This window comes from Leucoraja erinacea, chromosome 15 (assembly GCF_028641065.1).
Source record: "Leucoraja erinacea ecotype New England chromosome 15, Leri_hhj_1, whole genome shotgun sequence".
Lineage (NCBI taxonomy): Eukaryota > Metazoa > Chordata > Chondrichthyes > Rajiformes > Rajidae > Leucoraja > Leucoraja erinaceus.
The window spans coordinates 30135752-30163049 of record NC_073391.1 but is presented as its reverse complement, the minus strand read 5'-3'; the positions used below and the strand labels follow the sequence as shown (position 1 = coordinate 30163049).

The 27298-nt window shown below is 47.2% G+C and overlaps 1 protein-coding gene across 4 annotated transcripts in view; it reads left to right on the top strand.

Annotated features, from left to right (window-relative positions):
• Positions 1-27084, top strand: part of sema4gb (sema domain, immunoglobulin domain (Ig), transmembrane domain (TM) and short cytoplasmic domain, (semaphorin) 4Gb) — a 113737-nt gene extending 86653 nt beyond the window's left edge. For 3 of the 4 annotated variants that reach the window (XM_055646998.1, XM_055646996.1, XM_055646997.1), the window contains exons 14-15: positions 851-912; positions 4083-8377. In XM_055646998.1, the coding sequence (XP_055502973.1) occupies positions 851-912; positions 4083-4900 (880 nt within the window). In that variant the 3' untranslated portion in view covers positions 4901-8377. Of the gene's footprint in view, positions 1-850; positions 913-4082; positions 8378-26686 lie in introns of those variants that run through there. The other variant, XR_008724684.1, reaches the window with a different exon arrangement.
• Positions 27085-27298: the final 214 nt, after the last annotated feature.

Sequence of the window (27298 nt, the reverse complement as noted above, 5' to 3'; positions counted from 1 at the left end):
AATAGATTTGTAGAACATTCCTGTTGCCCACAAAATAGTTTGGTAAACCTTTGTGTTTGTTTAGCAGCTATGGTGGTTCCCCTCTTTGACCTGTTCCAGGAAGAGAAGAAGCAAAATAAATAAACAGGTCGCTGAAAGCTACAGTATGTCATAGATCAACACGGCACAGGAATAGGCCTTTCAGCCTGCAGTGTCTGTGCCGAACATGATGCAAAGACCAACTCTTATCTGAATCCATATCCCTCCATTCTCCACATGACTGTTCAAAAGTCTCTTAAATGCTACTATTGCATTTGCCTCCACCAGGGGTGCTGTCTGCCAATTAGCCTACAAATCTGCATGTTCTTGGAGTGTGGGAAGAAACCAGAGCACCCTTACACGCCTTACAGCACCAGAGACCCGGGTTCGATCCCGACTACGGATGTTGTCAGTATGGAGTTTGTACGTTCTGCCCGTGACCTGCATGGGTTTTCTCCTAGATCTTCGATTTCCTCCCACTCCAAAGATGTACCGGTTTGTAGGTTAATTGGCTTGGTATAAATGATAGTGTGTGTGGGATAGTGCTAGTGTACGGGGATTGCTGGTTGGTGCCGACCCTGTGGGCCAAAGGGCCTGTTTCCGCGCTGTATCACTAATCTAAACTAAACACCCTCAGAAACCCCACACGGTCATAGAGAGAACGTTCAAACTCCGTACAGGCAGCACCCGTAGTCAGGATCGAACCTGGGTCTCTGGCGCCGTGAGGCAGTAACTCCACTGCTGCGCCACAAATTCTCCCCCAGCCTTTTCTGCTGTCCATGGACTTCCAGTCCCTTGCACTTCTGTTTCAAATTTGTTTTCTCTGTTACAGAACGGGGTTGATTCAAGACATTGTGAATGGGAACAAAGGGTGTTTGAAGAGCAAGGCATATGGTATGTAGCTGTTTGCTTTCACGTATGTGCTTATAATCCTCTCTGTTGATTGTGGCAGCCTGTGGTACGTGGGAACTCATAGTCACAGAGAGCCTTACCTCGTGGAAACAGACCCTTTGCCCAACATGCCCACACTGACCAACATGTCCCGCTTACACTCGTCCCACCTGCCTGCATTTAGCCCTTATCACTATAATCCTATCCTATCCATGTACCTGTCTAAATGCTTCTTAAACGTTGTGATAGTCCCTGCTTGAACTACCTCCTCCGGCAGCTCATTCCATACACCCACCACCCTTTTATGAAAAAGTTACCCCTCAGATTCTGATTAAATCTTTTTGGTTTTGGTTGCATGCTAACCAGTCACAGCAGAAAGACTGCACATGATTACAATCAATGCCGTCCACAGTGTACAGATACAGGATAAAGGGAATAATGTTTAGTGCAAGATAAAGTCCAGTAAAGTCTAATTAAAGATAGTCCGAGGGTCTCCAATGAGGTAGATGGTAGCTCAGGATTGCTCTCTAGTAGTTGATAGGATGGTTCAGTTGCCTGCTAAAGAAGGGGACGATCAGCCATGATCACAATGAATGGCGGTGCTGGCTAGAAGGGCCGAATGCCCTCCTCCTGTGCACCTATTTTCTATGTTTCTAAGTTGGAAGGAAACTGTCCCTGAATCTGGAGGTGTGAGTTTTCACACATCTTGCCTGATGGATGGGAGAGGGGAGGAGAGGGAGTGAGTGCCGGTCCTTGATTATGCTGCTGGTCTCACACACAAGGGCAGCACCTTAGTGGATGGCTTATCTCATGCCGGCAGTGGTATCCCAAGCAAGAAGCGAAGTCTCGTCCCAAGATTTCCCAACCTACTTTGCCAAGCACGCCACTCCTCACTGGGAGAATCCGATCACTCAATCAGGCACGGGGAAATCACTGCAGCGGGAAGTCGGAAATAGCAATTACATCAGATGGTTAGTTATGTAATGGCGAACATGTTAAAATTAACCCACAATAATAGCCTGAGGAACAAGCTCGAGGGTGAGTTGGCAGTCAGCTAAGGAACTTGATTGTTCTTGGAATAAAAATGTGAGGGCTGATTTAAGCACATTATTGTGGTAATGTTTTATTTAACCTGTTCCTTCCCAAGTCTCGTGCCAACACAATTCTCTGGAACTTCCAGGATTACTTTACACCTTAGAGATACAGCGTGGATACCGGCCCTCTGTCCCACACGTGACAATAAACTAAACTAAACTAAACTAAACTCTCAGGTTTGTGCCTCGCTTCCCCTTGACACAGTCCACCTGTTGATTCATCCATTTGGTTTGGGAACTGCTCTGCCTAAGACTGCAAGTGGATGTAGCCCAGACGTCACTCAGACCAGACTTCCCACCACAGACTCCATCTACACTTCACACTGCCTTTGGAAAACAGCCAATATAAGACTTGTCCCATCCTGGTCATTACTCCTTCTCCCTGCTCCCGAAGGCCCAGTCGCCTAAGTTTGCTCCGATGTCTATGTTCTTGTGTAATAAAAATGAACTGCAGATGTCGGTTTAAATACCAAAGATAGATGCAAATTGCTGGAGTAACTCAGCATGTCAGGCAGCATCTCTAGACATTTTGGATACGTGACACTTCTTCAGATTGGTCCCTTCCTCAGGTTGAAGAAGGGTCTTGGACCTCAACGTCACCTATTGCTTTTCACCAGAGATTAGTTCAGCCTTTAACACAATCATCCCGGACATCCTCATTGGTAAACTGGTCACTCTCGGCCTCCCCACTGTCACATGTGCCTGGATTAAGGATTTCCTCACAAACCGGCCCCAGACTGTGAGACTTGGCCCCCACCTCTCCTCCACTCGCAGGTTGAGTACCGGTTCCCCACAGGGCTGTGTGCTAAGCCCCCTCTTATACTGTCTCTACACCTACGACTGTAGTCCGGCCCACAACAACAACCGCATCGTCAAATTTGCTGACGACACTACTGTGGTCGGACTTATTTCAAAGGGAGACGAGGCAGCCTACAGAGAGGAAGTCCTGAAGTTGACAACCTGGTGCTCAGAAAACAATCTGGCTCTGAACACCAGGAAAACAAAAGAGCTCATTGTCGACTTCAGGAGGCACAGCACCGACTTAGTCCCCCTACACATTAACGGCGAGTGTGTGGAGAGGGTCAACACCTTCCGGTTTCTCGGCGTCCATATCGCGGCTGACATCTCCTGGACGGACAACACGACAGCGGTCATCAAGAAGGCTCAGCAGCAGCTGCACTTCCTGAGGGTCCTCAGGAAGCACAACCTGGACTCTAACCTGCTGCTGACCTTCTACCGCTCGTCCATCGAGAGCCTGCTGACATACTGCATTACAGCATGGTATGGCAGCTGCACCATGGCAGACAGGGAGAGGCTTCAGAGGGTAACCAGGACAGCGCAGAGGATCATTGGTTGCCCTCTCCCCTCCCTGATGGACATCTACACCTCCCGCTGCCTTAGCAGGGCAAAGAAGATCACCAAAGACAGCTCCCATCCTGCGTTTGGACTGTTCGACCTGCTGCCCTCTGGAAGGCGCTATAGGTGCATCAAATCCAGGACAAACAGACTCAGGAATAGTTGCTTTCCGAGAATTATATCTACCATAAATTCAAATTTACACATGCACTGACTACACCGCCCAACACGGACTTCCATCTGTATATATGTATATATGTATGTAGCGCTGCAGAATTTGTGCACCTATTTCCCCCCCCCATCTCCCTTCTGTTTTGTTTTTCTGTTTCTTGTTTTTTGTGTAAAATTGTATGTATGCACTGAGTACGAGCAGCTTTCAGTTTCACTGTACATGTATAGTGACAATAAATGGCATATCTATATCTAGATGCTGCCTGACTCTTTATTTTATCTCTGTACCGCCCACTCCCCTCACATCAGTCTGAAGCAGGGCCTCGACCTGAAATGTCACCCATTCCTTCTCTCCAGAGTTGCTGCCTGTCCCGCTGAGTTACTCCATCATTTTGTGTCTAAGTTTTGTGTAAACCAGCATCTGCAGTTCCTTCCTGCCTCCCTTACCAAAATGTTCCTCCACTTGTCTGCAAACTGCCGTGACCCCGTAGCTCATTAATGGTGTCCCGGTTTCTCTTCCCCCACCCCCCCCCCCCCCCCCCCCAACCACAGTCATGATCAAAAAAGTCCCGAAGGATGTCGACCTCATCTTGCCGTGCCCGCTGAGTTCCAACACGGCCACGGTGCTGTGGACATTTGGCGGGAAAGATCTCCCCGGCGGCAGCGAGCCACGGTACCAGCTAGACGGCAAATTGCTGGTGGTGAGACAGGTACAGGCCCGTGATGCCGGCAGATACCACTGCCATGCCCGGGAGAACGGCCTGGTCTACCCAGTGGCTTCCTACGATGTCCGTGTGGGCCTACGTTCGATGTCCACCATCCGGGAGATCATCTACCTGTTCCTCATTGTTGCGCTGGGCGTCGCTACTGTGGTGCTGTCCGTTCTGTGCCTCTACCTCTGCTATTCACCAGCCAGGCGGGGTAAGAGCAGAATACACCTTACAGGCGCCTCGGGTATGGAGCTGCAGAACGTCGCAGGTTTGGCCGCGGGCAAGGGCGAGGAGGAAGAGGCGGGCCGCTACTCCGGAGAGCGGTTCCTGAAGATAATCCCCGGGGAAGGGGCAGCCGCGGGGAACCACCTGTCGTCAACGTCCGCCATGGTGGACCTGCTCCCCCCTCCTCCCCCACCACCGCCACCCCTCCCGCTGGCTCCCGACCCCGCCACTGCCGGCGCCACCCCCAACGGCCTGGCCGGCCTGCCTCACGTCCTACGCAAGATGAACGGCAACAGCTACGTGCTGCTGAGGCAGGCCGGGGACGTGGAGACAATCTCGTCCCACTACCACTCCTTCACCGAGGAACTGAGCAAGATGCTGGAGAAAAGGAAACACGCCCAGTTGGTGGACAAGCTCGACGAGAGCTCGGTCTGAGAAACAGTGGTGGGGATGGGGTCGGTGTGGTGGGCTGGTGTGATGCTCCCAGCCAGAACTCAACACTATCTACCTCATTCAGTATTCAAGGGAGACCCCAGTTACTGTCGCACCCACTCTCTCCCCCTCCCCCAAAAAACATTTTTACTTCCACATCCTGAACCCCAAGCAGAATCTGGAAGCAACATATATTTTCCCAAAAAATAGCCCTGTAAATAACTTGAATATATGTGGCTTTGTTCAGGTATCAATCGAATAAGGATTTTTTTTTAAGAGACTTAAACAATGGAGGACTACAGAAGGAAAGTGAAGTGAGAGGTTACTTTGGCTCGAACTTGTCGTGCAATCAAGTGGAAGTTCTGAATGTGTCACACCAATTCCTTGGTAAACTAGGGAGAGAATTCTCTTAAAAGTTTCTTTCCTTCAAGCTGGCTGGACTATTACAACGGTGAGTCTGACATTGAGTTTGATTGTTGTTGGGGTTTTTTTTTTATGTCTTGAAGTGATCTCGTTTTAGTTTTAGAGATGCAACGTGGAAACAGGCCCTTCGGCCCACAGAGACCAGGCCACCCATGGATTCACACTGAGTTCAATGTTCTCCCACTTTCTCATCCGCTATCTCCGCATTCTGGGCAACGTACAGAGAAGCTAGTTAACCTACAAACCAGCACTTCTTCGGGATGTGGGAGGAAACCTGCAGGAAACCCGGGCGGTCACAGGGAGAACGTGCAAACTCCACACAGACCAAAGGGTAGGAGCGAACCCTGGTCTCTTTTTTCCACTGTGCATCCAGAATGTGGGAAAAATGCATAAAATTGATTTTAGGTGGTGTATGTTTAAGAAACAACTGCAGATGCTGGAAAAATCAACGGTAGACAAAAATGCTGGAGAAACTCAGCGGGTGAGGCAGAATCTATGGAGATGCTGCCTCACCCGCTGAGTTTCTCCAGCATTTTTTTCTACCTTAAGTTGTGTATGTGTATTTTATATGTGTAAATCTGCATGTAAAACTGGAGGGGTTTCCTGAATCTCTGGAACCAAATGGGAGAAATGTTTTGGTTTCAGACATAGTCCCTGCCATCCAGTGGATATGAATGAGGAGCAGCAGAGAGGTAGCCACAGTCCCAATCATCTCTGAGTTCCCTCAACTACTTGCCTTTTTACACTTTAGACTTTAGAGATACAGCGCAGAAACAGGCCTTTCGGCCCACCAAACCCACGCTGACCAGTTAAAACGACTTATTTTCGATAAGAACAAAATTAGGCTGGAGGATACAGCACGGGTTGGCAAGTGAGGGGTCTGCTGGGATAAGTGTTGTTGGGGTTGGTATAGGAAAGTCCATATCGGAGATGAGTCATGACCTGATTGAATGTCAGCATGGGCATTGAAGACCTAATACCCATTCCTGCTTCTACTTATTCCTGCTACAAACTCAGTGCGTTCCAACAACACAAAGCTCCTTCACTCTGCCCAGCTGGACAGCCGACTAGGTAACAGATCTCTGCCATTAAACAGTGTTGGTGGCTCAGCGCCAGAGAACATCTCAGAGATGATTGGTGGTGATGACAGTCATTACACACAATCACACTCAAGCCCCTCGAGTTGTTGAGTAATTTACCATGTGTTAAACAGAGCTGTTCAGGAGCAGTGAGCGATTGGAAGGAAGTCTCATGTTCATGCTCTTTGTTTGGTGTTAGTCCACATGTTCCAGCTTGTGTGGATGATATCCCTTGTTTAAGATTGCTTCTCCTGGGTACAAGAACAGCATCCGAGCCATAGAGTCGTGCAGATTTGAAACAGTCCGCGCGGATCGCTGGACAGCCCGGACTCGGTGGGCCGAAGGGCCTGTCTCCATGCTGTATTTCTAAAATCTAAAGACTGACTCCAGAAACATTGATTTAGTATACTGACCGCTGGTAGGATATAACTCAACTATCCTGTTGCATTATTTACTATCAATGTGCAGTGATCAGATTGCTATTTTGTCTGCTCAGAGAGTCATACAACATGGAAACAGGCCATTCAGCCCAACTTGCCCATGCTACCCTATTCCCACCTACCCGCACGTGGCCCATAACCCTCTAAACCTATCCTATCCATCTACCTGTCCAAATGTATCTTAAATGTTATGATAGTACCTGCCTCAACTACCTTTTCCAGCAGCTCGTTCCACACACCCACCACCCTTTGTGTAAAAAAAAGTTCCCCTCAGTTTCCTATTAAATCTTTCCCCCCTCACCATAACCCTATGTCCTCTGGTTCTCGATTCCCCTACTCTGGGCAATACACTCTATGCATTTACACAGATGACACAGACAGATGTGCCATCTCCTATTCCCAACTTGTTCCAACACTTGGCTTGATGTAGTATGACACGCTCTCCACACCACCCTTCTACACAAAACAGGACAGTGAAGCAAAGGGGCAACCATTCGGCCCACAATGTCTGTGCTGTACATGCTGCCAAATTAATCTCCTCAGCCTGCACATAATTCAAATCTCCCCATTCATTACATATCCATGTGCCAATCTAAATATGGCCTCTTCAACGCCACTGTTGCATCTGCCTCCATGGCTAGGTGATGTTTCGGGTAGGTCTTCAGACCCTTCTTCATTGGTAGCAGGTCTTTAAAATGTTCCGGGTGTGGACTTCTATGTATCGACGAGACCAAGCATAGACTGAGCAATCATTTTGCTGAACACCTTCGCTCAGCCTGCCTTGGCCTATGTAATCACCCGGTTACCAAACGCTTGAACTCCCTCTCCAATTCCCATACTGGCTCTTCTGTCCTGGGCCTCCTCTACTGTCAGAGTGAGGCCACATGCAAATTGGAGGAACAACACCTCATATTTCGCTTGGGCAGCTTACACCCCAGTGGTATGAATATTGATTTCTCTAACTACAAGTAACCCATGCATCTCCTCTCTGTCCCTCCCACAAACTAGTCATCGTACTAGTTTCACTGTGGTCGTGCTGAGTTTCACTGTCGATATAACTCGTTATCACTTACCCCATAGCCAACCATGGACCATTGTGGGCTTCACGTTTCCTTGATTTTTGCATATCTTTCATTCATTTGTTCTATGTGCCATCAATATCTCTCGTTCCCCATTCCTCTGACTCTTAGTCTGAAGATGGGTCTCGACCTGAAACGTCACCTATTCCTTTTCTCCAGAAATGCTGCCTGACCCGCTGAGTTACTCCAGTATTTTGTGTCTGTCTTTCTTTAAAATAATACAATGACATATTTGACAATGACAATGACAAGCACAGGAAGACCCAAAGATACGAGCTGTACCACTTACAACAGTGAAAACATGTTAAGAGTGGGTTGAGATTAGGGGCCAATTGTTCTAAATCCATATTGGAGATTGTATAATTATATGTTTCAAGGCCACATTCTGCAATGTAACCTGCTTAATTTATTTGTGGATCGTTTTGTTACAACTGTACATTAAATTAAGTTTTGACCCATTCTTCATTGTGTTTGTTACTTCATTTTCTCACACAAGGAAAATAGGACATTGTGCATTTTCTAATGATGACACAGTGGCGCAGTAGGTCGAGCCGCTGCCTCACAGCGTGAGAGCCCCAGAATGTTTATGTGGAGTTTGCACGTTCTCTTGAGAGTCAAGAGTGTTTTATTGTCGTACGTCCCACAACGGAACAATGAAATTCTTACTTGCAGCAGCACAACAGATATGTGCGCTGCGATCGTATGGGTTTCCTCCGGGTGCTCTGGTTTCCTCCCACATCCTGCAAAGATGTGCAGGTTTGTAGGCTTACTAGCCCTTTGTAAATTGACCCTAGTGTGTAAGCAGTGGATGAGAAAGTGGGATCATCTAGAACTAGTGTGAACGGGTGATGGATGGTCAGCGTGGACTCGGTGGCCCAAAGGGCCAGTTGCCATGCTCTATCTATAAAACTAAATTTAATATAAAGTGCAGAATTTATTCTTTTATCCCTTCATGGACAGTACCTATAGATGATATCAAGCACACTGAACATAGTAGTCTGTTAGGCCATTTCAGAGTGCTGTAACGAGTTAACTGTGAGTTTGGAGCTACATATGAACAAGACCTCCAGGTTAGGTTGAGACTGTCTATTCTAGAGGAAGGCACTGATAATACAGGATAAATATGATTATCGATAGTATTATTAGCTTCATGCTCCAGATTTCTTTAATTAACTCTGGTTAACAGGTTTAAATTAATCCTGTGATCTTGGGATTTGAAGTCACAGCTTTAGATCATTACTTATCCTCCTACAATCTACCCTCTACGGCTAAATGTGTCAGAAGTAGATTCTATCCGAGCCAGACAAATTGATGGAAAAAATGTAGACACAAGGAACTGCAGATGTTGGTTCATGCAAAAGGGCACACAAAATGCTGGAGTAATTCAGCTGGTCAGGCAGCATCTCTGGTGAACATGGATGGATGATGTTTTGGGTCTGAAGAAGGGTCCCGACCCGAAACGTCACCTCTCCATGTTCTCTAGAGATGCTGCCTGACCCGCTGAGTTACTCCAGCACTTGGTGTTCCAAAGGGACAGATAAAGTGTAAGTATTGATCAGGCAGGAAATATAGGTTGTGCAACAAAAAATCCCAAAATTCTTCATATACAGATGTTTAATTTTAAGCACAAAGATTGACGGAGGGGGTGGTGATGGTGGCACGTGCTGCAGCGATGTTTGAGAGGCTTTTAGATAAGCAGTGATTTGCAAAGGGTGGTGGATGTATGGAACAAGCTGCCAGAGGAGTTAGTTGAGGCAGGGACTATCCCAGCATTTAAGAAACAGTTAGACAGGTACATGGATAGGACAGGTTTGGAGCGATATGGACCAAACGTGGGCAGGTGGGATGAGAGTAGCTGGGAGATGTTGGCTGATGTGGGCAAGTTGGGCTGAAGGGCCTGTTTCCACACTGTATCACTCTATGCTAAGTACATCATGGGTAAGCTAGGAATTAAGGGATATGCATCACGTGTAGGCAGAGGAAATTAGTTTATCGTGGCATTCTGTTCCTTATCTCCAAAATTAAACATGGACAATGTACTATAAACAAAAATACAATACATTAATAACCACAGTACTAGGTAACAATAATAGTGCCAAAACCCAACTACTTAGTGCAACCAAATTGAAGTCCACAGAAGATCATAGTTGCTGAGATATCGCCTTTGAAGTTAAAAAATACGGTAAATATACAAAGCGTTTGAGTTCAGAGCAATAGTGAAAGACATTAAAAGCTGTGCTCAGTGCAGCCCACATCCTGTGAAGTAGTTAGACAATAAACAGGGCTTTCAATATTCTCAGCGGTCTATTATCCACATCTTCTGGTTGAGAATGTACAGGAATTTTGCAAAATCAGGCTTTGATCTTTCTCTGAATCCATTCCTCAGCATCGACTTTGTACCACAAATCCATTGAGTGTTTTTTGCGGGATTTCGTGTTTTGTCTTAACATCTTTTGATGAACGTTTTTTATTTTCGAAGAAGATGTCTCACTGTGGAGGAATAACAATGGGCCAGAGTGTGCAGAAACACCCGGAGAAAACCCACGCGGTCACAGGGTGAACGTGCAAAACCTCCATACAGACAGCATCCGTAGTCAGGATCAAACCCGGGTCTCTGGCTCAGTGAGGCAGCAACTCATGGAGGCCTGTGACTAGTGGTGTGCCTCAGGGTTCGGTGCTTGGTCCGTTACTGTGTGTCAACTACCTCAATGATTTGAATGAGAACATACAAGACAAGATTAGCGAGTTTGCTGATGACACAAAAGTGGGTGGTTTTGCAAATAGTGAAGATGGTTGTGAAAGATTGCAGCAGGATCTTGATTGATTAGCCAGGTGGGCTGAGGAATGGTTGATGGAATTTAATACAGAGAAATGTAAGATGTTGCTTTTTGGGAAGTCTAACATGGGCAGGGCCTACACAATGAATGGTAGGCCTCTGAGTAGTGTTGTATAGCAGAAGGATCTTGGAGTTCAGGAGCATGGTTCCTTGAATGTTGCCTGGGTTTCAACAACTAAGTTACAGAGAAAGGTTGAATAAGTTAGGTCTTTATTCTCTGGAGCGCAGAAGGTTAAAGGGGGACTTGATAGAGGTCTTTAAAATGATGAGAGGGATAGACAGAGTTGATGTGGACAAGCTTTTCCCTTTGAGAATAGGGAAGATTCAAACAAGAGGACATGACTTCAGAATTAAGTGACAGAAGTTTAGGGGTAACATGAGGGGGAACTTCTTTACTCAGAGAGTGGTAGCGGTGTGGAATGAGCTTCCAGTGGAAGTGGTGGCGGCAGGTTGGTTGGTATCATTTAAAAATAAATTGTATAGGCATATGGATGAGAAGAGAATGGAAGGTTATGGTATGAGTGCAGGCAGGTGGGACTAAGGGAAAAAAGTTGTTCGGCACGGACTTGTAGGGCCAAGATGGCCTGTTTCCGTGCTGTAATTGTTATATGGTTATATGGTTAAGGTCAAGTCGCAGGTAGATGAGGTGGTCAAAAAGGCTTTTGGTACATTGGCCTTCATCAGTCAGAGTATTGAGTATAGAAGTTGAAAAGTCATGTTTGCAGTTGTATAAGACGTTGGTGAGACCGCATTTAGAGTAATGTTTTCAGTTCTTGGCACCATGTTATAGGAAAGATGTTCTTCTTATCGAGGCAACATCAGAAAATTAGAAATAGAACACACTTCTCGGCTTCTGCATACAATGGTGTCTTGCGCTTCTTGCTCATCTGGTGATTCTTGTATGCAGTGGCGGGAAGATTGTTGGAATCAGGGCCGCGACGTGAACGCTCTTTCCTTGACCACAGAAAAAATATTGTCAAGCTGGAAAGGGTACAGAGAAGATTTACGAGGATGTTGCCAGGACTAGAGGGTCTGAGCTATAGGGAGAGGTTGAATAGGCTGGGACTCTATTCCCTGGAGCATAGGAAGATGAAGGGTGATCTTATCGAGTATAAAATCATGAGAGGAATAAATCAGGTAGATGCACAGAATCACTTGCCCAGAGTAGGTGAATCGAGGACCAGCGGACATAGGTTTAAGGTGAAGAGGAAAAAATTTAATAGGAATCTGGGCGGTAAGCTTTTTCACACAAAGGGTTGTGGGTGTATGAAACAAGCTGTCAGAGGAGGTAGTTGAGACTGGGACTATCCCAACGTTTAAGAAGCAGTTAGACAGATACATGGACAGGACAGGTTTGGAGGGATATGGACCAAATGCAGACAGGTTGGACTAGTGTAGCATGTTGACCAGTGTGGGTAAGTTGGGCAGAAAGACCTGTTTCCGCACTGGATCACTCTATGACTCTCTGACTCTACTGCAGCGCCACTGTGCCGCCCGTGTCTTATCTCTCCCCTCCCTTACTTTGTTGGATTAATTGTGAAAATGCACCCCAACTGATTCAGGGACAGTTTCTTCCCAGCTGTTGTCAAGCAACTGAATCATCCTGCCACAACCAGAGAGCATTGCTGAACTACTAGCTACTTCTTTGGTGATCCTTGGACTATCCTTGATTGGACTTTGCTGGCTTTACCTTGCACTAAAAGTTATTCCTTTATCATGTATCTGTACACTTTGAATTGTTCGACTGTAATCATGTATTGTCTTTCTGCTGGCCAGATAGCACGCAACAAAAGCTTTCCACTGTACCTCGGTACACGTGACAATAAACTAATCTGAATTTACGCACTAACAGCAAGGACCATGAATCAGCTTGTTATTTTGGCAGCTGATTCTGGGACAATCGAATGGTAAATTCTAAAATATCCTGACAGCAACAGCTCATGCGGTTGAATGAGTCAGAGTGCTGGCCTGGTGCCAGTAACATGGAGGAACAACGCCATGATCAGACTTTTATTTCCTGGAGCAGTTAGTGGCCCACGTGACAATCATAGGAATCTTCCTTACGATCGCAGCAAACTGGTTGATCCACTTCACATGGTTATATTTTCACCAATTTGTCTCTATTGTTTGGTTTGGCTAAGTTTAGTTTAAAGACGCAGCGTTCCACTTTCCCATCCACTCTCTACACACTAGGGGCAATTTACAGTGGGCTGATTATCCTGCAAACCCGCAGGTCTTTGGGATGTGGGAGGAAACCGGGGCACCCGGAGGAAACCCACGCAGTCACAGGGAGAACGTACAAACTCCACACAGACAGCAGCCGAGGTCAGGATCGAACCCGGGTCTCTGGCGCGGTGAGGTAGTGGCACTACCAGCTGCACCACTGTGCAGCCCATTGATTGTTGAGGGACCATGGCCCTGTACAAAATGGCCACACATCGCTGAAGTTCAAAACTGAGTTAATCACAGAAGTGATGTGAAAGGGATTACACAAATCCGTTTTTCTATTTATTAAAATAATAGTGAATCTTGAAATATTCCATCCAACTAGATTACTGTGCAACACAGTGGTGCAGCGGTAGAGTTGCTGCCTTACAGCGGCAGAGACCCAGGATCGATCCTGACTATGGGTGCTGTCTGCACGGAGTTTGTATGTTCTCCCTATGACTGCGTGGGTTTTTTCCAGGTGCTCCAGTTTCCTCCCGTACTCTATGCAAATTTGTAGGTAAATTGGCCTCTATAAATTGTCTCTAGTGTGTAGATATAACTTGAACATGGGTGATCGTTGGTCAGCAAGGGCTCGGTGGGCCGAAGGGCCTGTTTCCACGCTGTATCTCTAAACTAAATTAGATCTGCTTGACCTCTTTATAGTACTCCAGTGAGGCAGGTTAGTAATCGACCCATTTAAATGACACAGATCAGCGTGTGATCGAAAATAGCACAGGGAGGTTGTCCATGTAAACCAGGTGAGCTGTCAGCCACTGATGGAAACTTAGAGGGTCTGACCTTGATTAGAGGCACATTGTCTAGTGTCGAGAACACACAAGAGGATTTTAATTTGAACAGTATGATGGAGGTGTAATCTAGATTAACAGAGTTTGACGCATTTAATGTGCTTCCATTTTGTTAGAAATAACATTAAGGAAATAGTGCAAAAAAAAAAAATTACAGCCAGCATAAGATGTGTAAGTTAATAGGTTAATTGGTTGGGAGGTGTCGCAGTGGTAGAGTTGCTGCCATACAGCGTAAGAAACCAGGATTCGATCCCGACTGTGGGTGCTGTCTGTATGGATTCTGTATGTTCTCCCTGTGACCACGCAGGTTTTCTCCGGATGCTCCGGTTTCCTTCGACATCCCAAAGACATGCAGGTTTGTAGATCAATTGGCTTCTGTAAACTGTCCCTAGTCTGTGGGATAGAACTAGTGAATGGGTGATCATTGGTCAGTGTGGACTCGGTGGGCCGAAGGGCTTGTTTTCAAGCAGCATCTGTAAAACTAAAACTGAACTAAATTTGCCCCTAATGTGTAGGGAGTGGATGCGAAAGTTCATGTGTTCATAAGTCATAGGAGCTGAATTAGGCCATTCAGCCCATCAAGTCAACTCCACCATTCAATCAATGCTGATCTATCTTTCCCTCTCAACACCATTCTCATGCCTTCTCCCCATAACCTTGGACACCCTTACTAATCAAGAAGCTGTCAATATCCACTTTAAAAATACCCAATGAAAGGCATCTGTGGCAATGAATTCCACAGAGAAAGTGGGAAAACATAGTAATGTGAATAGGTGATGGATGGTGGCATGAACTGAGTGGGCTGAAGGGCCTCTTGCCATGGTTTATCTTTCAATCAATTAATCTTGCTTCAACTCCTTGAAATTGTATAGAAACATGAGTATAATGCAACTTAGACGCAATCTAAGGTGTGATGTACAGCATGGACTCGATGGGATGAAAGGCCTGTTTCCATGCTCTATAGCCACACAATGACCATTAGAGGGAAGGATCATCGATTACAGCTCAGCATTCAACACCATTATTCCATCAAAACTGATCACCAAACTCGGTAACCTGGGCATCGACCCCTCCCTCTGCAACTGGATACTGGACTTTCTAACCAACAGACCCCAGTCTGTGAGGTTAGACAAGCACACCTCCTCAACCCTCACCCTGAACACCGGCGTTCCTCAGGACTGTGTGCTGAGCCCCCTCCTCTACTCCCTCTTCACCTATGACTGCACACCTGTACATGGTACTAACACCATCATCAAGTATGCAGATGATACAACGGTGATTGGCCTCATCAGCAACAACGATGAGCTGGCCTACAGGGAGGAGGTCCAGCACTTAGCAGCATGGTGCGCTGACAACAACCTGGCCCTTAACTCCAAGAAGACCAAGGAGCTCATTGTAGACTTCAGGAAGTCCAGAGGCGGCACGCACACCCCCATCCACATTAACGGGACGGAGGTGGAACGTGTTTCTAGCTTCAGGTTCCTGGGAGTCAACATCTCCGATGACCTCTCTTGGACCCACAATACCTCTACTCTGATCAAGAAGGCTCATCAGCGTCTCTTCTTCCTGAGGAGACTGAAGAAGGTCCATCTGTCTCCTCAGATCCTGGTGAACTTCTACCGCTGCACCATCGAGAGCATCCTTACCAACTGCATCACAGTATGGTATGGCAACTGCTCTGTCTCCGACCGGAAGGCATTGCAGAGGGTGGTGAAAATTGCCCAACGCATCACCGGTTCCACGCTCCCCTCCATTGAGTCTGTCCAAAGCAAGCGCTGTCTGCGGAGGGCGCTCAGCATCGCCAAGGACTGCTCTCACCCCAACCATGGACTGTTTACCCTCCTACCATCCGGGAGGCGCTACAGGTCTCTCCGTTGCCGAACCAGCAGGTCGAGGAACAGCTTCTTTCCGGCCGCTGTCACTCTACTAAACAACGTACCTCGGTGACTGCCAATCACCCCCCCCCCCCCCCCCCCCCCCCCCCCCCCACTTATTTTTTTTTTTATTATTATTCAAATCGTTTGCTATGTCGCTCTTCAAGGGAGATGCTAAATGCATTTCGTTGTCTCTGTACTGTACACGGACAATCTATCTATCTATCTATCTATCTATTTATCTATATCTTATATATATAAAACTCAAATCAGTCCGCCTGCCGCCGTACGGCGTCCGCCGCGTTTCTTCCTTTGACGCTCCGCAACTCCGAAACCGGACGCAGGATCGCCGACGTCTTTTCCATTTCGGTAGAGATTTCGCTTTTCTTTCTAAGTATCCGCTCCTCGTTACATTTCGTCGTGTTTAAGTACGCTTTTTTAATCAAATCCTACACCCCCCCCCCCCCCCCCCACCACCTCAATATTTCAAAAAGAAACTGGTTTCACATCCACACAAGCAGCCCCCTGTGAACGTTCCATCGTGTGATGTCACAATGCCCGATGCTCACAGATGGCCAATCGGAATGGATTCATTTACATATGCCTTTGCAGGAGCCACAGCCCCGGTGAACATTCCATCGTGTGATGTCACAATGCCCAATGCTCAAATACATTGTTGCCATAGAGAACGCTCAGCGATTATTCAAATTCTTCACTAACTGTCATTTCTGATTTTGCTTGTGAAGTGAAAAGTCCTGAATTGCATTTGTCTGATGCAGGAAGATTGTTCCAGATGTTGGGGAAGTCCAGGACACGCGGGACACAGTTTAAGGATAAAGGTGAAATCCTTTAGTACTGAGATGAGGGAAACATTTTTCACACAGATAGTGGTGAGTCTCTGGAACTCTCTGCCACAGAAGGTAGTTGAGGCCAGTTCATTGGCTATATTTAAGAGGGAGTTAGATGTGGCCCTTGTGGCTAAAGGGATCAGGGGGTATGGAGAGGGGGGGAGCTGTGAGGAGGATGCTAGGAGACTGCAAGGTGACTTGGATAGGCTGGGTGAGTGGGCAAATGTTTGGCAGATGCAGTATAATGTGGATAAATGTGAGGTTATCCATTTTGGTGGCAAAAACGGGAAAGCAGACTATTATCTAAATGGTGGCCGATTGGGAAAGGGGGAGATGCAGCGAGACCTGGGTGTCATGGTACACCAGTCATTGAAGGTAGGCATGCAGGTGCAGCAGGCAGTAAAGAAAGCGAATGGTATGTTAGCTTTCATAGCAAAAGGATTTGAGTATAGGAGCAGGGAGGTTCTACTGCAGTTGTACAGGGTCTTGGTGAGACCACACCTGGAGTATTGCGTACAGTTTTGGTCTCCAAATCTGAGGAGATATTGCCATAGAGGGAGTGCAGAGAAGGTTCACCAGATTGATTCCTGGGATGTCAGGACTGTCTTATGAAGAAAGACTGGATAGACTTGGTTTATACTCTCTAGAATTTAAGAGACTGAGAGGGGATCTTATAGAAACTTACAAAATTCTTAAGGGGTTGGACAGGCTAGATGCAGGAAGATTGTTCCCGATGTTAGGGAAGTCCAGGACAAGGGGTCACAGCTTAAGGATAAGGGGGAAATCCTTTAAAACCGAGATGAGAAGAACTTTTTTTCAAACAGAGAGTGGTGAATCTCTGGAACTCTCTGCCACAGAGAGTAATTGAGGCCAGTTCATTGGCTATATTTAAGAGGGAGTTAGATGTGGCCCTTGTGGCTCAGGGGATCAGGGGGTATGGAGAGAAGGCAGGTACGGGATACTGAGTTGGATGATCAGCCATGATCATATTGAATGGCGGTGCAGGCTCGAAGGGCTGAATGGCTTACTCATATTGAATGGAGAATGGTGCAGGCTCGAAGGGCTGAATGGCCTACTACTGCACTTAATTTCTATGTTTCTATGTGTCCCTCTCCTCACCCCTCTCCCTCTGCCACCCATCTCTCTCTCCCCCACCCCCCTTCCCTCTCTACCACCACCCCCTTCCCTCTCTACCACCACCCCCTTCCCCCTACCCCTCTGTCCCTCTTCTACCGCTCCTGCTACCCCACTACCCCTCCCGCCCTCGCCACTCTTCCACTTCTCTCCCACTCTCTCCTCCCCCTCTCCTCACCCCTCTCCCATCCCTCTCTCCCCCACCCGCTTCCCTCTCTACCCCACCCCCTACCTTCTCTCCCCCCACACCCCTTCCCCTATCCCTCCGTCCCTCTCCCATCTCCGCTCCCGCTACCCTCCCCTCCTCCCTCCCCACCCTTTCCCCTCTTTCCCCCCACCTCTCTCCCCTCTCCCACCCTGCTCCCCTCCCTCCCCATCCCCCCCCCCATCCCCCCCTCCATCCCCCTCCCCAAAGCTCTCTCCCCCCCCTCACCTCCTACCCCGCCCTGTGAGTTCCCTCCCAAATCTATCCCGTTTCCTCCTCCTCCCTCCACTCTTCTCACCCCCCCTGCAAACGCCGTTGGGGAAACAGACCATAGAGGGAGTACAGAGAAGGTTCAACAGACTGATTCCTGGGATGTCAGGACTTTCAAATGAAGAAAGACTGGATAGACTTGGCTTGTACTCGCTAGATTTTAGAAGATTGAGGGGGGATCTTATAGAAACTTACAAAATTCTTAAGGGGTTGGACAGGCTAGATGCAGGAAGATTGTTCCAGATGTTGGGGAAGTCCAGAACAGGGGGTCACAGTTTAAGGATAAGGGGGAAATCCTTTATGACCGAGATGAGAAAAACATTTTTCACACAGAAAGTGGTGAATCTCTGGAATTCTCTGCCACAGAAGGTAGTTGAGGCAAGTTCATTGGCTATATTTAAGAGGGAGTTAGATGTGGCCCTTGTGGCTAAAGGGATCAGGGGGTATGGAGAGAAGGCAGGTACAGGATACTGAGTTGGATGATCATCCTTGATCATATTGAATGGTGGTGCAGGCTCGAAGGGCCGAATGGCCTACTCCTGCACTTAATTTCTATGTTTCCCTCTCCTCACCCCTCTCCCTCTCCTCACCCCTCTCCCTCTCCTCTCCTCACCCCTCTCCCTCTCTCCCTCACCCCCCTTCCCTCTCTACCCCACCCCCTTCCCTCTCTCCACCCGCCCCCTTCCCCCTACCCCTCTCCTCCTCCCTCTCCCTCCCAATTCTTTCCCGTCTCTCCCTCTCCCCCTCCTCCCTCCTCCCTCCCTCCCATCCCCCCCCCTCCCTCCCCCCCATCCCCCCTCCCCCACATCTCTCTCTCCCCCCCTCCCCCTCTCTCTCCCCCCCTACCCCGCTCTCCTTTCCCTCCCAAATCTGTAATTCCTCCTCCTCCTCTCCCCTCCCTCCCCTCTTCTCACCCACCCCCCCCCCCCTCCCCCCACCTGTGAGTTTGGGGGGTGGTTAATTTGAGTGTGATGCCGCAGCCCCTACTCCCCCTCCCCACCCCCCCCCCCCCCCCCCCCCCCGCTGTTGGGGAAACAGACCCAACGGGTCTGCACTTGGTCTATCTATCTATATATATATAAAACTCAAATCAGTCCGCCTGCCGCCGTACGGCGTCCGCCGCGCGTTTCTTCCTTTGACGCTCCACAACTCCGAAACCGGACGCAGGATCGCCGACGTCTTTTCCATTTCGGTAGAGATTTCGCTTTTCTTTCTAAGTATCCGCTCCTCATTTCATTTCGTCGTGTTGAAGTACATGTTTTTAATCAAATCCTTCTCCCCCCCCCCCCAAGTATTTCAAAAATAAACAGGCTTCTCCATTTACATCAGCTTCCAACACACTTCCAAACAAAGTTGCAAGACAGGAACACTGAACTTTTCACTGCTGCAGCAGGCAGGGGAGGGCTGCAATTGAGGGAGGCAGGGGAGTGCTGGAAACTTACATTTGGCAACGGGCTCAGTTCCAATGGAGGAGACGGGTGCATGGTGGAATATTTGGTTGGGGGATCACACCATTGGGGGAGCAGACCCAACGGGCTGCACTTGGTCTAGTGACAATTAAAATTGAATCTGAATCTGAATCTGAATCTGATCTTGCAAGGTTTCCCTGGTTCACACTGGCCACTCCCAAAATGTAATCCAGCAGAATTTCTACATATTCAATATGTGATTCTCATCCCTCTATTGCTCGCCTGTAGGTCTTGTAGTGTAGTCAGGACTTACACTACATTCACTGTCAAGGTCCTGTCCTTGTTAGACTGCCCAACCTAAGGGATCAGGCAGACTGAAGAAGGGTCCCAACCTGAAACGTCGTCTGTCCATCCCTTCCGCAGATGCTGCCTGACCCGATGAGTTCTTCCAGCACTTTGATTTCTGGAATGTTTCAAGTTAGTTTCTGCTGATTCTTCACTGCAAGTCCTTTGTTAATTATAACTAGTCTTTCAAACGCACTTGACCCGTTTCTAAAAGGCAGGAAGGAAACTGCTGTCGTTTTCATATCTTTATGCGCCCTGGATCACAGAAATCTCCACCAGTTTTTCATTACCTTTCCCAAGACAGTATCTTCTACAAGAATATTTTCAGAGGCCACAGCACACATTAATATTTACTAAGGTCTCACAGTATAAACAGTCATTTCATCTGGCCTTTGTAATATTTAGGTTTAAGTCTCCATATATATTCGGTAAGAATATAAGAAAATTAGAAAAAGCAGCCGGTGTAAATTACAGTATCTATCCTAAACAAGCTGGGTGCACCATTCAAAGTGCACTTTAGAATTTAGGGATATAGCGTGGAAACAGACCCTTTGGCCCACCCGGCTTGAGCCAATCAGTGATCATCCGTACACTCGGAACAATTTACAATTTACTGGAGCTGAATTAACGTTTATCCTGAATCTGTCCCTGTACACTGTAGATAGCTTGGTTGTAATCATGTATTGTCTTTCTGCTGACTGGTTAGCACGCAACAAAAGCTTTTCACTGTACACGTGACAATAACCTAGAGTCAACTCATACCTGCACATCTTTGGAATGTGGGAGGAAACCGGAGCATGCGGAGAAAACCCACGCTGTCACAGAGAGAACGTGAAAATTCCGTACAGACAGCACCTGTAGTCAGGATCAAACCCAGGTCTCTGGAGGCCCTTTGGCCCACCGAGTCCGCGCCGACCGACATTAGTTCTACTTTACACACTAGTGACCATTTACAGAGGCCAATTAACCTACAAACCTGTACATCTTTGGTATGCGATAGGAAACCGGAGCATCCGGAGAAGACCCATGCAGTGACACGGAGAACGTACAATTGCCGTGCAGACAACACCCGAGGTCAGGATCGAACCAGGGTCTCTGGAGCTGTAAGGCAGAAACTCTACCACTGCACCACTGTGTCACCCAAAAAAAGACTAGATTCTAAAAGAAAAGAGGCAACACAAATACAATCAAGCCGTCCACAGTGCACAGACAAAGGGAACAACATTTAGTGCAAGATATGGTGAATCTGTGGAATTCATTGGCAGAGATGGCTATGGAGGCCAGGTCAATGGATATTTTTAAGGTGGAGATCGAAAGATTCTTGATTAGTTAGGGTGTCAGGGGTGATGGGGAGAGAAAGCTGGAGAATGTGGTTGAGAGGGAAAGATAGATCAGCGATGATTGAATTGCGGAGTAGACTTGATGGGCCGAATGGCCTAATTATGCTCCTAGAAATTATGAACTTATAGACAATAGACAATAGGTGCAGGAGTAGGCTATTCGGCTCTTCGAGGCATCACCACCATTCAATGTGATCATGGCTGATCATCCACAATCAGTACCCCGTTCCTGCCTTCTCCCCTTATCCCCTGACTCCGCTGATTTTAAGCCCTATCTAGCTCTCTCTTGAAAGCATCCAGAGAACCGCTCGTTCTTTCTCAATCAGCTGGGTCACAGCGGGCCAATTGTCCTCCCGGTGAGGTGTAAACTGTGAAAGACTTGGATAGAGTGGATATGGAGAGGATGTTTCCACTAGTAGGAGAGTCTCAGACCAGAGGTCATAGTCTCAGAATTAAAGGACGTTCCTCTAGGAAGATGAGGAGGAATTTCTTCAGTCAGAGGGTGGTGAATCTGTGGAAATCTTTGCCACAGGCGGCTGTGGAGGGCAATTCCGTGGATATTTTTAAGGCAGAGATAGATAGATTCTTGATTAGTACGGGTGACAGAGGTTATGGGGAGAAGGCAGGAGAATGGAGTTAGGAGGAAGAGATAGATCAGCCATGACTGAATGGCGGAATAGGCTTGATGGGCCGAATGACCTAATTCTGCTCCTATCACTTATGAACTTATGAACCGTATAAATACTAATTGCATAATGTTTCAAACATGTTATCTCTGTTTGTTTTGTTGTTACATTCTCCTAGCTCTATACTTTCCTTGATCAGCATCCCCTTTATCTTATTTTCACACTTTACATTCCTTATCTCCGTATCTCCCACTCCCCTGATTCAGTCTGAAGAAGGGTCTCCACTCGAAACGTCACTCATTCTTTCTCTCCAGAGATGCAGCCTGTCCCGCTGGGTTACTCCAGCAATTTGTGTCTATCTTTGGTTTAAACCAGCAGATGCAGTTCCTTCCTCCAACATAATGGTCCAGGTTCCCTCCATCGCTAATCGCATCAAGTTGATGCACGGCCACAGCAAGCCCAGGGAGGAAGATGACATGGGTAGGAATATTTGGAATGATGACCTTCAACACCAATCTGGACACAGTGGTAGGCACAGTTTAGTTTAGTTTAGATACAGTACGGAAACAGGCCCTTTAGCCCACAAAGTCCGCGCCGACCAGTGATCCCCGCACATTAACACTATCCTACACACACTAGGGATCATTTTTAGATTTATACCAATTCAATTTGTCTACATTCCTGTACGTCTTTGGAGTGTGGGAGGAAACCAAATATCTCGGGGAAAACCCACATGGTCACGGGGAGAACGTACAAACTCCGTACAGACAGCATCTGCATGAATTCATATGACATTGAAGTTGGATAAAGTACGATTAAAGATAGTTCAAAGGTCTCCTGAACACCAGTTTGACAAGGGAGAGGTGAAAGTAGAGGAATAAACAGTCAGCCTTGTGCTATAGCTTCAGAAACGGTATTTTAAACATTGCTTCGCTTGAGAGGGAACAACCGTGTCCTAATTGACAATTAGGAAAATAAACTGTGTGGGCTGAAATTAGGAGCTATTTTTAACTGGATAAAAGGAGAGAGCAACGTGGGATAATCAGATAAATTAAACCATTAAAACACTATCAAGCTCTTTATTTCCACAAATTAGTATTTTTTTAATGGAGATTCCCATTGACTACATAAGACCCTTCAGGGATTTTTCTTTGAAGAGATAAGGTGATCATTTTAAATTGGAGGTTTTCCACTTTATAAGCTGTGCTGTGGATATTTTACGTGTTATTAGCCGCTTTAGTTTTGCACAAAGTTAGCAAGCAGTGATGGGTTTAATCTCTGATGTAAAGGGATACAAATTTTTTAACGAGTCTTTGCAGAATAATGAAGTTCTGAACGTCAGCGATGTCTTTGATATCTGGTGTTTGTGGTTTGATCTGACTGTTTCTCCATCCACATGTCACGCTGTGTGCTTGATGTGGTTTGATTTGCTTGTGAAAATACCGACAGAGAGAAATTCCACAAGGCTGTGACATGCTTCTGAACAGGCTTATGAATTATCAGGCTTCTGAACGGTCCATCCATGTTAGGGTACTGTCTGATTCATCTCTACCCCATTGTGGACATTGGAGAGCCCCATCCAAGACCACAGCAAATTGCAGAGAATTGTGGACGCAGCCCAGACCACCACACAAACCAATCTCCCTTCGATTGACTCCATCTACACTTCACGCTGCCTCATCAAGGCCACCGGCATAATCAAAGACGACTCCATCTTCTCCACTCATCAGGCAAGGGGTACAGAAGTGTGAAAACACACTCCTCAATATTCAGGGACAATTTTTTCCCAGCTGTTATCAGACAACTGAACCATCCTCTGAGTCACAGTTTAAGGATAAAGGGGAAATCTTTTAGGACCGAGATGAGGAAAACGTTTTTCACACAGAGAGTGGTGAATCTCAGAAATTCTCTGCCGCAGAAGGTAGTTGAGGCCAGTTCATTGGCTATATTTAAGAGGGAGTTAGATGTGGCCCTTGTGGCTAAAGGGATCAGGGGGTATGGAGAGAAGACAGGAACAGGATACTGAGTTGGATGATCAGCCGTGATCATATTGAATGGCGGTGCAGGCTCGAAGGGCCGAATGGCCTATCCTGCACCTATTTTCTATGTTTCTATGTTTCTATCCTAACACCAGCTACAATACAATACAATACAATACAAATTTATTATCATTTGAGCCCCAGTGAGACTCAAACGAAATGTTGTTTCCACAGCCATACAAACAAAGACACTGTCTTACAGACATACACATAATTAAATTCACACAAACATCCATCACAGTGAAGCCACTGTGATGGAAGGAAAAGTCTTTTCTCTCCCCTGTTCTCCGTGTCTCTCCCGATGTCCAAGCCCCAGGCGGGTGATGATAAGTCCCACGGCCATTTTAGGCCGCGCGGGGCGATTTACGGCCCCGCTCCCGGTCTGAAAGTCCAAGGTTGGAACCCCCACGGGCGATGGTGAGTCCCACGGCCATGAAGCCGTACCGGGTGATGTACTGTCCCGGTCCGGGTTGTTCCAACCCCGTGACACCGGCTGGAGAAGTCGCGTTGCGGGAGCTCCGGGAAGCGGTCTCTCTCTCTCCTCCCAGACCCGCGAGCTCCCGATGTCCCAGTCCACCGGACCTGCGGCTGCGTTGCTGGAGCCTCCGAGCCCCAGGAGTCGAGTCGCAGCAGCGAGTCACCGCCGCTCCCCACGCTCCGAGGCCGGCCAGCCCCACGATGGTGAGTCCGCAGATCCGCAGCTCCGCAGCTCCGCAGTCTCCCAAGCCCCCGGGTCGTTCAGGCTGGAGGCTGCTCCACGGTGCTAGGCCCCAACGACAGCTGAGACCCGACAGGGAAAAAGTCGGGTCTCCTGGACAGGGAAGAGATTTAAACAGTTTCCCCCCCCCCCCGCCCCCCACATTTACACATTTAAAAATACTATTAAAAAACAACAAACACTACATTTAACTAGACAAAAAATAAAAAAAACTAGAGAGCGGCTCTGAGCTACTATCTACCACATCAGAGACATTCGGACTATCTTTAATAGGACCTTACTTGACTTTATCTTGCACTATACATTATTCCCTTAATCATGTATCTGTTGTCAAGTCAAGTCACATTTATTTATATAGCACATTTAAAAAACAACTCTCGTTGGCCAAAGTGCTTTACATTTGTTATAAGAATAGCACAACAAAACAAACTACATACATATATACATGTAGCCCTCACTCAGAGGACGTCAGGAAAGGCTTGGTAGTATAGATAAGTCTTTAGTCTTGACTTGACAAGAGTCGATGGAGGGGGCAGTTCTGATGGGAAAGGGGATGCTGTTCCACAGTCTGTACACTGTGGACGGCTCGATTATAATCATGTATTTCCGATGTCTTTCGCTGACTGGATGCGGGCAACAAACAAGCTTTTCACTGTGCCTCGGTACAAGTGGCAATAAATCTAAAGCTAAACTAAAACAAATTAAGTTTCCACGCAGTGCAGCATTTATTTGAAAGCATCGTTTAAGAACTGCTCTCTCCTCAGCCCAGACTGGGAAGAGTATAGTGCACTGAAGTCCTAAATAATTCAGAGATCCCTACGATTTCTGTGCAGCTGGAGATGAAAGAGATGTAATGATACAGGGAGCTGATGGGTTGTGCCGAGAGAAGCCTTTGTGCACATTGATGACGCTTGAACTGCAAACCATGCAAGAAAAGAGAATGCTTGCAGATGTTTCCAAGTCTTGTTACATTTTATTTTGGAGCATAAAGACTGAAGCGGTGCCGAGAAAAAAGGATCAGTGTAAGTAACTTGTTCAAGGCCGCAAGAAATTGTAGAGAGTTGTGGATGTAGCCCAGTCCATCACACAGACCAGACACCCCATCTGAAGAAGGGTCTTGACCCATTCCTTCTCTCCGGAGATGCTGCCTGTCCCGCTGAGTTACTCCAACACTTTGTGTCTATATTCAGTTTAAACCAGCATCTGCAGTTCCTTCTTACACATCCCCACCACTGACTCCAGCTATATTTTGTGATGCTTCAGAAAAGCAGACATTATAATCCAAGACCTGCCCCACACCAGCCATTCCCTCTTCTCCCTGCTCCCATTTGGCAAAAGGTCCCACCAGACTCGGGAACAGCTTCAGGCTTCAATAAGCTAGGGTACTGTCCGATTAACCTCTATTCCATTGCCGACCCTGGAACTAATGTGCTACAATGCTGAGAACTATATTCTGCACTCTGTATCTTCCCCTGTATATGTACACTGTGGACGGCTTGATTGTAATTCATGTAGTCTTTTCGCTGACTGGATAACACGCAACAACATTCAGCTTTTCATTGTACCTCGGCCCGTGTGACATTAATAAACTAAACTTGAGTTTATTATACTTGAGTTTGACTTAATTGTATTTGTCTAGAGTATTATATAATTTGAATGGATAGCATTTTATGGGCAGCCCAGTGACCCAGGTTTAATGCTGACCTTGGGGGCTGTCTGAGTGGATTTGCACTTTTTACCTGTGACCATGTGGGTTTCCTCCGGGTGCTCCGGTTTCCTCCCACATCCCAAAGTCGTGTAGGTTTGTAGGTTAATTGGCCCTCTGTAAATTTCCCCTAGTGTGCAGTGAGTGGATGAGAAAGTGGAAAAACATAGAACTGCCGTGGACACAGGGTGATCGATGGCCGGCGTGGACTCGGTGGGCCGAAGGGCCTGTTTCCATGCTGTATCTTTCAGCCATGCAAAACAAAGCTTTTCACTGTACACGTGACAATAATAAACTTGAACCTGAACCTGTGGACTCGATGGGTTGAGGGACTTGTTTCCGTGCTGTATGGCTAAATGATTGGTTATGTTGCAGCTTCTGATTCTTTGATGTTGTTGCTTGCAGGTGAGAAGTTCGATCGAGGAAAATCCATGGGCATGAAACTGGAGTGTCCATCGAAGCTGTAACCTCTGAAGCTGATACCCATTCCAGACTGGTCCTATCCACATAAACATACAAAGCAGAAAACGTGTTTATGTCTCTACTAGGGGTGGTGGTGGAGGCAGATACGATAGTGGCATTAAAGTGGCTTTTAGTGTGGAACATGGATAGGCAAGGAATGAAGGGATGTGGATCATGTGCAGGCAGAGATTAGTTTAACCTGGCATCATGTTCGGCACATACATTGTGGGATAAAGGGCCTGTACCTGTGCTGTACTGCTCTATGTATAAGAAGGAACTGCAGATGCTGCTTTAAGCCGAAGATAGACACAAAACGCTGGAGTAACTCAGCGGGACAGGCAGCATCTCTGGAGAGAAGGAATGGGTGATGTTTCGGGTTGAGATGTCACCCATTCCTTCTCTCCAGAGATGCTGCCTGTCCCACTGAGTTACTCCAGCCTTTGTGTCTATCTTCTGTACTGCTCTATGTTCTATTCTACAGGTAAGATATTCAGGCATCGGTGGCCTGGGAGTGTGGCCCTGGTGTGGCTTAAACATCCCAATATGAGACTCAGT